General features: G+C 36.5%; 1 protein-coding gene across 2 annotated transcripts in view; it reads right to left on the bottom strand.

Annotated features, from left to right (window-relative positions):
- Positions 1 to 13481, bottom strand: part of fstl5 (follistatin-like 5) — a 168416-nt gene that overhangs the window by 124191 nt on the left and 30744 nt on the right. Inside the window, exon 3 of one of the 2 annotated variants that reach the window (XM_067457225.1) lies at positions 13174 to 13207. In XM_067457225.1, coding sequence (XP_067313326.1) covers positions 13174 to 13207 — 34 coding nt within the window. The remainder of the gene's footprint in view (positions 1 to 13173; positions 13208 to 13481) is intronic. The other variant, XM_067457226.1, reaches the window with a different exon arrangement.

Here is a 13481-nt window from a genome sequence, read left to right as displayed (position 1 = left end):
TCGGCAGCTTTCAGCTCGGCTCGCTGCAGCCCTTTAAAAAGCCTCTGTGGACTCTGCTCCTCCAAAACAGAGGAAACACATCCAGATAAACAGCCTTCAAACAATGCTTCAAACTCCTCATGAAAGACGACACAGAAACACGCTGCGCTCACCTGCCTGCCATTTCTCCTCCATCTGCTGTCTCTTTACCAGCTACTCTGTGATTCCTTTAAACAAACCAAATCTCTCCCGGAGTCGTTGCAGGAGTGCAGAATGAGATATCACAAAACGATGGCTTCTCATCACTCTGGGGGTTGTATTAACAAGCACCTGGCTGAGAGGAGCCGTATTTATAGAACACTTCGCTATGGGAAAGGTGGAAAAACACTAAGTTTGATGTGCTCCCGGTTTTCATTCATTAAACATGCTTCTGTACAATCACTATGCACAACAATCCACGTCTCAGCACTATTAAAGCGAGACGCCGCAGCATCTCACACGTAATGATCTGCGATCTGCTTCCTCCGAGACGCGTCACTTTGAATCAGTTGTGGCATTTTTTCTCATTTATTATTATATTTTCCTTTATTACCTGACACTGATCAGCTCTAATAAATATGCCGAAAGAATGAGAGCAGCTTTACACCGGGACAATAAACACGGGAAGATTGTTACTGCATGCACAGTAATTCATATTTTTTTATTATTAATATCTTTGATACCCTTAATATCTGACCAAGTTCACAAGTACTGTTATAGTCATTTTAAGTCAGCTAATTTAATAGCTCTATACAAGGAGAAGTGAAGATGTTCTCTCCCGCATCATAATCCTGGTTTATTCCGGAACAGGGAGTTTTTCAAACATAAATGAAGAATTCAATAATGTTTCTCATAGAGGGCTTTAATCACATTTACTCAATGGAAGCAACATACTGTGCCTCAAAGAGAATACACTTCTCAAAGGGAACAAATGCTGAATTTTCATTTCTTTTTCATCTTTTTAGATCAATATTGTGAATAGTTCTATGCAGATGTGAAAGGATGAGAAATTGCAGGAATGGTTTCTTTTATCCAATAAGAGATTGTATACTGTATACACCTTATTTTTTACTTTAAAAAACAAATTATCATTATAAATATACTTATATTATACATTGTATATCATTTATATAAATCAATGCTTAATATATAAATCATATTACCAAATATATAGCTTAGTTTCAAATAAATTGCCTTTAACTAGGGATGATGCTTTAAGTTCTGAAAGTTATCGAAAGGTTTTTAATTTTTTTCTTTAAAGCATCAAGGACAAATTGATTCCATCTTTAAGGTTGAAGTTTATGGAGATGGGAGGAAAAATAATAAGTCAATGCTTTTGACTTCTCTCACAAATGTTTTGTGTTCCACGAGAAACGTTTAATTCGTGAACTCAAACATTCTCGGCGGAACACAAACATTTAGTGAATGCAAAGTTTCACTAGGGAACGCAACATTTTTTTTTTTTTGGTTTTGTTATTTTCTTATTAACTTATTAATATTTAGGTTGACAATGAAATTAATGACAATTAGATGGCAACATTGTTTATCTTCAATCAGTCTCAGAAGATCTGCAATGGGGAAAAAATGGGCAACTTTGCAGACCCAATGACTGTTTAAATGCAAATTAAGTCCAATCGACTTTTGCCTGAACGTTAAGAAATGAACTAACTATAAGCGTAAAGGCATCCTTGAACTAATGACTAGCCAGATGCAGTTATAGACTGGCTCCCAAAAAGCAGTAGATATAGCGTTCAATAGAAAGAAAAACTGTGGCAAAGTCATTGGTTACACGATCAATTCAAGCCCAGGAGGTTGAATGCGTATAGTGTTAAGATCCGTTAAGATCCGAGTCGAGTTAAACCCCATTTCAAATGCGGGAGTCATTAAATCCAACTGAGTTACACTATCTATGAGGCACCAGTAATTGGGGATGAATAAAGTATTTGTTGGGGATGAATAAAGTATTTATCTATCTATCTTTCTAATTGTACACCCCACAGAAATTTCTGTGCCATTGAGAAATTCCACCGACTACACTATATGCATCACACTTGTGGTTTGTCTTTCAGGGTGTTTCAAGAGTATCTTGTAGAACAAGGGTGTTATATGGGGTCTGTGGAAAAGAAAAACAGTATAAAACATGTAAAAACAAATAAATAATAAAAACTTTCATAAAAACTCAAATTTGATGAGCGGGGTGAGAGAAGGCAGGTAGAGATGTGGATCTAACCGCAGTGGCAAAGCAAAACAAAACAGAATGAATACGAACAATACAAGCGGAAGCAAACAACACCATTGCAAACAACAACTGACAAATCTACCAGAGGCTAACAATGGCTATAAATACACAGAAGCTAACAAGCTTAACAAGATAACGTGGTTAAAAAAATTAATTAACAATAAATAAAATAAAAAACACCTGAAGGAGACGATCAAGAGAAGATAAAAATGAAAAACTACAAAAGGCCTACAAAGATGGCAGACAGGACAGGAAACAGGAAGTATAACCTAAGTCCAGGACAGAGAACATACAACATAAATAAAACATATTTACATAAATATACTGCACAGATACAAATGTTATATTGTAATATACATTTTTCACACTATAAATTGAGTCTTTAAACATGAAAATATAAAGATGCCTTTAAACATTTAGGATGGGGTCATCACGTGATGATGGTTATATTTGGGGGCCTGTGGCATCTAAAGGATTACAACCTATAAACCTGTTGTTGAGCAGTGTATTGAAGGTCATCTACCCTAACCTAGACAGATTTATCATCTTTTTTTTTTTTTTTTTCTCCATTAACATATGCCAAGAGTCCATCAAGACGAACAATTGTGCTGGATCTGCTCCTAGGATTCAACTAAAATCAACAGCTTTTTTGCACTTTATGGGCTATTTGTATAGCACACAGAGTTGCTGCCAATGTAGAACGTTCTAAATTAGTCACTTATGAGTTTCCATTTCAGCCAGAATGCCGTCTTAAAAGACAGCTGCCAATGTAGGCAGTGGGCAGCTCACTAGGTTTTCAAACATGTGGCTTCTTAAACAACTCCCAAAACATCCACTTAACTGGAAAAGTGGTAAAAACAAAGTGACTAAAGGAGTGACAGAGCGAAATGGATAGAAAGAGATACAATGACATCTGCAGGCCTCTGTTACTACAACTGAAGAAGTAATTTTAGATTTCTGCACTTTCAGCCTCCACACAACAAACCATTATCTGCCTTAGGTTTAAATGAGCATATGTCACAGCTCTTGTTTATTCATATAGTCTACCATTCATTTAAATGTCTTTTTTTATAGTAAGCCACCACTGCAGTTTACTTTACTGAGTTGGCAAGATTCAGTCCTGGCCAGATGCACCAGAACTGCAACAACAGAAAAACTGAGATAACAAATGTGGGTGCTTATTAAACAAAAGTAGCTTTTAAAGTTTTATTAAAAAAATCCCTAGTAGTTCCCCCAAAAATGATTATGTCATCATTAACTCACCCTTAAGTTGTTCCAAACCTTAATGAGTTTCTTTTTTCAATTGAACACAAAATAAGCTATTTTAAAGAATGTTGGTAACCAGACAGTTGATGGTAGCCATTGACTTCCACAGTAAGAAAAAAGAAAACTCTATGGAGTCAACTGTCTGGTTACCATTCAAAATATCTTCTTTTGTGTTCACAGAACAAAGAAATTCATAAAGTTTTTGAACTTGAACAACATTTTCACTTTTGAGTGAACTATCCCTTTAAATGACTTATTAGCATTATATTAATGGATTGTCGATGGGCTATAAAAAAACTGCTTTTAAAAACACTCAGCAAGAGGTGTCGGGTTGTTGCGATGTTGCTGAGACAGCATCTGTTAAGAGCAACAACAGAAGCGTTCATCTCCCATATGAGTCTTTTAAGATTCATTACCTTCCATGTGCAAATTCCTTTGTTGAAATTAGACACCCTCATGCTTCATTGGCTTTTCCGCTCATGAATATTCATGAAATTCAATATTAACTTTTCCTACTGGGTTGAGCACTTATTCTGGAATTAATTTAAAGGTCTTAATGGTCAGAGACAAATTTAGTAATAGTGTAGTAATAGAGTAAAAGTGCTCAGACGTTTACCACACTGGTTGCTGTGGCCTGTTCTTAAAGGAATATTCTAGTTTTATGCTTAATCTGTGTTATAATGTTGATTACCTAAAAAAAAAAAACTCTAATTTCTGTAAAGGATACCTATTATGGCCCTTTTTTACAAAATGTAAAATAATTTTGTGTTGGTTCCCCTTTTGCCAAAACAGTCCTGACCTGTGGAGGCATGGACTCCACCCCTGAATGTGTGCTATGGTATCTGGCACCAAGATTTTAGCAGCAGATCATTTAAATTCTGTAAATTGTGAGTTGATTCTTCGTGGATTGGACTTTGTTCAGCATATCCCACAGATGCTCGATTGGACTGAGATCTGGGGAATTAGGAGGCCAAGTCAACACCTCAAACATGTTGTTGTGCTCGTCAAACCATTCCTGAACTATTTTTGTTTTGTGGCAGGGCCCATTTTCCTGCTGAAAGGCCACAGCCACCTGGGAATATTGTTTCCATGAAAGGGTGTAGATGGTCTGCAACAATGCTTAGGTAGATGGTACATATGGATGACAGGCCCCAAGGTTTCCCAGCAGAACATCGCACAAAGTATCCCACGGCCTCTGCCGGTTTGCCTTCTTCCCATAGTACATCCTGATGCCATGTGTTCCCCAGGTAGGTGATACTGACACACACACACACACACATGTAATAGAAAATGTGATTCATCAGACCAGGCCATCTTCTTCCATTGCTCCGTGGTCCAGTTCTGATACTCACTGTTGGCACTTTCGCTGGTGGACAGGGGTCAGCATGGGCACCCTGACTGGTCTGCAGCTTGGCAGCCGCAACAAACTGCAATGCACTGTGTATTCTGAAACCTTTCTGTCAGAACCAGCTGTTTGTTGTTTTGGTCTATTTGATCAGACCAAACGGGCCAGCCTTTTGCTCCCCACGGGCATCAATGAGCCTTGGTCAACTATGACCCTGTCGCTGGTTCACCTCTGTTCCTTCCTTGGACCACTTTTGACAGATACTGACCACTGCAGACCGGGTTACACCCCATAAGAGCTGCAGTTTGGAGATGCTCTGACCCTAGCCATCACAATTTGGCCCTTGGCAAACTCGCTCATATCCTTACGCTTGCCGATTTTTCCTGCTTTAACGCATCAACTTTGAAGGCAAAATGTTGAGGACACTTGCTGTCTAATATATCCCACACACTAACAGGGGCTGTGATTAAGAGATAATCAGTGTTGTTCGTTTCACCTGTCGGTGGTCATATTGTTATGCCTAATAGGTGTAAGTCTCTAATGTCCTCAGAGTATTTATGTGAGGTTTTAGGGTGGAGCTTCAAGAGCTTGTGCTCTGTCAGGACAATCTCATCGAACAGAATGAAAATGTCATAACAGATCTTTAAACAAAGTTTGTTTAAATAAAATCCTGAAACTTAAAAATATTGGTAAATAAAAATAAATAAATCCCATTGCTTTTGCATATACTGCAACTTCATCATTATTTTTTTTTAACAACTGAGTCTTGGTGTCAACTATAAAGGACATATCATAACATATGAATAAAATATATTTTTTCACAAAAAAAATGTACATTTGTTTCTTATATTCTAAACAATGTAATGACATGGAAAAAGAGAGAAACATTTTTTGGATCCTTTGAGATTTATTTATAGTTAGTTTAGGGGTTTAATGTCAATAGCATTGCATTGTCATGGCAGTAACATTGAAAAACATTAGCATACAATATTTTAACAATACAGTAACATTAATTGGCCATTTTAAAATTTATGGATTGGCCCCATTGATTTCCATTGTACAGTAAGTACCTCATTGCAACCCAGATTGTGAGGCAACCAATTTATTTATTTATTTATTTATTTATTTATTTATTTATTTATTTATTTATTTATTTATTTATTTATTTATTTATTTATTTATTTATTTATTCATTCATTCATTCATTCATTCATTCATTCATTATTTTGGTAATAAATGCTGTTGATTGAGCTCATCTTGTGCTGAACGCAAAATAAACTTTTTAATCAAGCATCCAATTCTTCCTCTCCTCTTTAGGCATGCAAAACAATGCAGCATTTAGCAAAATCAGCAGAAGTACAATTCAATTACATTTAGTAATAGTACATGAACAAGTACACATGGGATGTTCAGTAGTTAGTTGAATGGTGCTCAGTTGTTCAAAAGATATTCTGTCAAGTAAAATTAATGCAGCCTTAGCAGCACCATTCTCACCAGACACAATGCAATGTTCCCTTTCAAAAAGTGAAAAGGAATCCCAAAGAAGCTAAAGAGATTTCAGGATTAACATACAATTTAGAGCTAAAGCCTTTAGCATTTCAAAATGTTTCATCGTCTGCAGACCAATGAGGTGCCCCTGAGTGCACATTATTAAAGGGATAGTTCACCCCAAAATGTTATGTTTATATGCTTACCCCCAGGGCATCCAAGATAAAGGTGACTATATGTGTCTTCAGTAGAACACACATGAAGATTTTTAACTTGCACTCTGTCAATCGTATAATGCACGAGAATGGTAACAAATGAGAGTGAGAGCTACGAGAGTAAAAATAAAATGAAAAATGCACATACAAATCCATATTAAACCCTGCAGCCCAACCCCCATATTAAACAAATTGATGTGTTAAGACACGAAGCGATCGGTTCGTGTGATGAACCAAACAGTATTTATATATTTTTTTTACCTCAGTCTGTCCAACAGCCTTAACCGCGCTCACTTCTATAGTCGTATTTTAGCGGTATAAAAAAAAAAAAAATATATATATATATATATATATATATATATATATATATATATATATATATATATATATATATATATATATATATATATATATATATATATATATATATATATATATATATATATATATAAATACTGTTCGCTTTCTCACACAAACTGATCGTTTAGTGTCTTAAGATATCAATGTCGTCATGAGCTGCAGGGTTTACTATGGATTTGTATGTGCATGTTTTTTTTTTTTTTTTTTTTTTACTCTCATAGTTCTCTCATAGTTCTCATACTCTTATTTGTTACCATTCCATCTGAGTTCAAAATCTTAATTTGTGTTCTACTGAAGAAACAAAGTTACCTATATCTTGGATGCCCTGGGGGTAAGCAGATAAACGTGAAATTTTCATTTTTGGGTGAACTATCCCTTTAAATTGTATCGTAATGACAAAGTTGAGACAATATTTTGAAACTAAGAATTAGAGAAACAGCCCTGATTTTCTGCTATGAGCATGCTAAGAGCTGTAAGGCCACACCCTATCATGTTCATATCTGTGGAAAAAAAAGTAAAAAAGAAAAGGTAGCTTTTGTCTTTGAAAGCATTTGTGTGAGAAGTATAGAACTTGCCTTCATGCTAGAAAGATGGGTGAGTAATCATGCCGATTGGCTGGTGGTCTAAATACATTACCTCCAATTTTCATACTTAAAAAAAAAGCCTATCCGTCAAACTCAAAAAAGATGTGATTTCACTTAGTAGTAAGATATTTTGTGTTCAGTTGCACAGTGGAACTGTGGATCTGCCAAACACTTAATTTAAGATTCCAATTACAGGGCATTCTGCTATACGCTTATATATGCTTTCATACATTTTTCTCTTTTCTAAATTCTGACAGCCAATTTCAGTTGGCTTCATATTCTTTCCTTTTATTTTTTATATTCTGTACTCTGAATTCACAAAGCTGGCAAAATTCGCCATGTCACAAATTAAGCCGACAGTGGTTTGTCTTGGCTGTACTGAATTTATTCACCACTAAGGCTTATTCAAAAGGTGATATAATTATTCAATAGATGAGCTTCATCAAAAGAAATGAATCAGCTTCATCAAAAGCCTTTCACACAGTCACATGAGGAATCTTCTAAAACCTCCATTAAGATAATATACCTAAGTCAGGATTTAATCCACTTAAACATGGCGTAATTAGACTGAATAATTAAAATGATTAATAAATAATTGAAACGGCCCCTCAACAATCATTTTCAGTCAGAATCTTAAGTGGAGTGTGGAACAAGCCGTCCGAGCGTTTCTACATTAATTTTCTTATTTGGGTAAGAAGAACACAACTATTTCTTGCATTTATTAAGATTATTTGTTGTGTAGCTTATGAAGATTCTCAAATGTGTATCCAAAATATAAATACTAATCATTAAATTCAAAGTGCATTCTTGTTCGCAACAACACTCCGTTATGTGAAAATATAGGAGCAGGATTAAAACAGAGACTAATTATATAATAGGTTGTTGGTCAAAATAATCGAATAGCTTGTGTGGTGATATCATCAAGTTATTCAAATTCATGAAGAACAATAATAAGCAGAGATTAACCGTTCACAATAAGAACATAAATTAGAAAATAAATAGGGTCAAAGTTGAGCAGTTTTGAGCACTTTGAGTCACTTTGAGCAAGTGTACATGCACATCCTTGATTATGCATTTATGTGGTCATGTAAACGTGTGAACCTGATTCTCTCTTTACTGGAGTAAGGTCATACGTGGCTTAAGCATAAACTGAACAACGAACCAATCAATGATTTCTCCTAGCATTTAAACACATTAACCTGCATTAGTTCGGCATATTAAACTGTGCATTGGTGATATGTGAGAAAAAAATCATCCTCACATGTGGATTTAAAGAGTTAGTACACCCCAAAATGAAAATGTAGGCTTTTATTCACATATAAACATTCATCAGCGAACATAAACAGAAGCTGAACCAAACCTGCTTGACATGAAAGAATAACACACCAAACCATACACATATCCCACTAGCCTAGGAATCTAGATGCACCCTAGCGGCAACAAATCCAATCTGCTGCAAGTGTCGCCTAGCAACTCTCAATACAGTTCTAAGCAGTAAAAACCAAACTCTGGTCAGGCCAATCATATTGGCCCTCATTTGTCAAAAGTGCGCACAACAAATTTCCAGCGTACACCTTGTGTACACCCAAACCCACGGTGACTTTGAGATTTATCAATATGGACGTTGGCATACGGCATGCTCAAATCCTACGCCAGCTCAGGAGGTGGTGTACGCATGTTTGGAGTTAGTGCAAAAATGTGCAGAAAAACAATTTTTCTGCACACCACAAAACGTACTGACAAATATATGCTATATTATGACCCACTGTAAAAAACAACAACAACATTGTAATGATAAACTTCATTGTTATTTTTGTGCAGCGTAGACTTCAATGTTTAATTTGTGTGACTAGGCTACCAAAGCATTTGAGGCATGTATTCCTCCAGTTGCGAGCCTGTGCGGCAGCTGCGCACGGACTGGGACTGAATAATTCAGACTGTCAAAATAATAAAAATTACATTCTTCTTCTTTTAAATATAATTAAAATAAATAATAATGACATTCTTCTTCTAAATAACAATAAGAATCATTAATAATAAAAATCATAATAATATAATAAAAAATAATCTTACAAATTGTCATGCCATTATTAATGTGAATGAATGGAGGCTACTCCACATCATATCATCATATCGTACACCCCAATAGGCCTACATGTGCCGTGATACGAAATTAAATGCTAATAATGCACTGTGAGGTAGGCCTAATTTCTCATCCAAACAGCTTTAAACTGCTGGAATGCGCTTCTCAACCTCCACACTATTAACAGTAGCCTACTTGTAATTTGGGTCCATATTTGTTTGTTTTTTGGGTGCCTTTAATCCCACTCTTTAAACTCCCAAATAAAACAATTTCGCTTTTTTCCACTTCCCTGGTAATTGTCTCTATGGGCGCGTCTCAATCATCTTACTAGTTCAGTAGTCAGGGCACTGATCAGGGAGTCAGCCCGTTGACTTATGTCCTAATCAGTGCCCTAACTAGTGGACTAGTAAGATAATTGAGGCACCCCCGATCTCCACGTCGGAGAAGTTTCGCTTCTTTGCCGTCTTCTGTTTGTCCATGGCGTAAAATGAGGGCATGGGGGAGGCGGAGACTTGAATATATAGGGGCGTGCTATTCTAATGACGATCGTTTTCAGTCGCGGCATTTATCAAGGCAGGTATTGCGTACACCTGAATTGCAGATGTGCGCACAGCTTCATAAATCAGGCGGTGAGAGGAGTGTAAGTATAATCTTACGCCAACATATACGCCCGTTTCTACGCAAGATTGATAAATGAGGGCCATCGTGTATAGAGTCGGTGGGCGGGGCTTAACATAATGACGGCCGAGTTGCGTTTGTGTGCTTCTAGTAAACACAGAAACTGGCAAACGGCGGTCTTTCGAATCAGCTTTGACCGCGACTCTGGAAGACTTGGAGTTAAGCTTTTCTCTGAGAAAAGAACAAAGAACGGCACTGAAGTCATTCTAAAGTGGGACATGGGATTGGTCTTAATACACTTTTTGAAGCTTTTTGAAGCTTGAACTAAAGTCATACGGATTTGGAATGACATGATGACAGAATTTTCCGTTTTGGATCCAGAGTGAGCATTTTCAGGAAACTTTTTTCTTCACCCAAGAAATTAAACAAATCTGTTCTCATCTCATGCAGACGAAGTAGAAGTAGTTTAATTAAAATTCTGCATCTGTAACAGCATGCGATGACAATATATGAGTCTGTAAGTTTTCCACTGGAATACTCTTCAGTTTCTAATGCTTTATTTAACTTCACAACCGACATAACATATGGAATACTAATCAGTGACAATAATGATTACATCCACTACCGGGAAAAAAACCTGATTTATTAATAATGTCTTGTAAACACTTGCATTGGCGCGATATTGGTTTCCAAGTAAACAAGTTATTTTCATAAGCTGATTTTTGGGAGTCATCAGGATATCGATGTGCATGTAAACGAGCTCTCTGACTTTAAAAAGGCAGAGAAGATAAAAACAGAGAGCTTCAATTTGATGCAACAGCTGTAGATAAGTGAGATCGTGTCTTTTATCACAATGCCAACTCAGCTTTGACCTTCTGCAGTAATACAGTCTACTTCTCTATTAAAGTCTGATTATATTACCTGTAGCCAAAGGAGCTGCTAACACAAGCCCCTTTGAGCTGACCTGAGAACAAATTTATGGTGGGACTTCACCTCACACAGAGACTGAGGAGTGAGATGGATTTTTCACATCTCAGCGCTCTCTGTAGGTTCTTGGCATCATCTGACTAACTCCTGTGCCATCTTAATTACAGATGACTGCTGGACACATGCCAACACGTGATTTACACCTTAAACCACAGACAGTTTGCTAGCATGATAATTCATGTGCCTATATGCTGTTTTTGTCAAGTTTTTGTTTAGCATGCATTGATACCTAACCACTAGTTCAAAAAGATCTCAGTGCCTACATATTCTTAATTCTAAATGCAAATACTGAATAACAAAGTATTAAATCATAACCATATTCACTTCAAAGTACTTCAAAGACCAGACTACGGGCCATAGTTTAACATTGCATTGTGCAGGTGCCCTTAGGGCATGTCCGAATTCACGTTTACTATTTTAACGAAGGAAAAAAAAAAACTGTCGGTGTTCCAGGCACAAAAGGGTTGTACCTTGCCTTTAGTGTGTTTTGGGCGTAAAGTGCAATAAACCAATTAGAGCCTCATCTCCCATTCCCTTGAAAAGCCAGTTGCGCTTGCACCATGGTGGAGTCGCTATTTATATAATAGCGTAATTTGTGAGTAGAAAGACTGAACGCTTCTGCAGAGAGGAATCCTTTTATCTTTTATATTTAAAACATTTTGTGTGCTGCATATTTCTAACACATAAATGGTAAATTGACTGCATTTATATAGCACTTTCAACAGACCCTATGGCCATCCAAAGCGCTTTACATATCGCCTCACATTCATCCGTTCACACACCGACGGCGGTGTCTGCCATGCAAGGTGCCATCCAGCTCGTCGGGAGCAGCTGGGGTTAGGTGTCTTGCTCATGGACACCTGGACACTTGGTCAGGTGGAACAGGGGATTGAACCACCAACCTTCTGGTTTGTAGACAATCTACATGAACCCCTGAGCAACTGCCCCAATTCCTTTGTGGCAACACAAAAAATACTGCGCTATTGATTTTAAACCAGGTTTTTGTTGATCAATGGCCCAATTGTTTTCAGTTGCCTTCAAATATCAACGTGCCAACAATGCACCTGAACTAACTAAACTGTCCTCCAAAAAAATGACTATATAGGTCATTTTTCAAGGACCTTAAATATATGTTCCAACATCTCCATGTTGGAACATATATTTAAGTTTTAAAGTCATGCGCTCTCTAGCTGGCGTAAAAATAATGACAGTGTCATGTTCCGTCTGACGTCATGAAATGACATATGACTGTCGTTAACAATCCAAATGTGTGTTCATTTGAATGCAATGTGTGGACTTTTTGCCAAAATTTGTCATATTTCCATTTAGCAAAAATAATATATTTTTTTATTTAAAACTACACCCACCCATCCCTAAACCCAGTGATTTATAGTGCATAAACATTTTATGAGCACGTGTTCCCTGGGATCGAACTCACGATTGCATGTTGTTGTATATTGCAATGCTTTACCAGTTGAGCCTGAAATATTATGCAGATAATATTAAACCTGAAATAATATGCAGATAAAGGGAAAAAAAAATGCTTTAAAATGAAAGTGTCCTGTTGTCAATAGGAGCACAACTTTGGAAAACACTCCTATGGGCTGTATTTAATTAATTAAAATATTATCGATAGGGCCACAACTTTAATAAAAGCTATGGGTCTTATTTCAAGGAAGAAGTGACAAATGACCTATATAGGCATATTGGTTGGAGGACATGTTGGAACTAACAGATGAATGCAAATGCATTTACTTTTTAGACAGTGTGACGCTGAACATGAAAATGATAACTGTGTCAGGCTGAAATTAGCAAAAAAACACTTTTCACATTGCGCCTGGTGAATGATAGTAAAAAAAAAACATGGTCAAATCCTAGTATCTTTTATTCCATTCCATATATACAGTATATATTTGTTTTGTAAGGATAAAAAATTGGGGAAAAGAGAGAAAAGTGGGGATTGTACATACCTTTAATCCGTAAACTCTCTGAGATCCCATCCTGCTGGAACAAGAACAAAGAGAAAAACAATACTTACAAAACATTCACTGTACAGTATGTCAATAGTCCTGATCACACACATCCACATTGTTTGATGTTTTAAACACTCCACATACAACAGATTCCTTTGTACTTTTTCATAAAATTGCATCATTAAATCATTAAAAGCAAATTTAACTAAACGACTGCTGCTCCGTTCTTTCTTTTGAAGTATGTTATACATAGCTCCTATGGCATATTGTCATAGAAAGCCTAAATATTCTTATAAAATGCTGGT

This window comes from Pseudorasbora parva, chromosome 11 (assembly GCF_024679245.1).
Source record: "Pseudorasbora parva isolate DD20220531a chromosome 11, ASM2467924v1, whole genome shotgun sequence".
Taxonomy (NCBI): domain Eukaryota; kingdom Metazoa; phylum Chordata; class Actinopteri; order Cypriniformes; family Gobionidae; genus Pseudorasbora; species Pseudorasbora parva.
The sequence above is the reverse complement of the archived record's forward strand: the minus strand, read 5'-3'. Positions and strand labels throughout refer to the sequence as shown.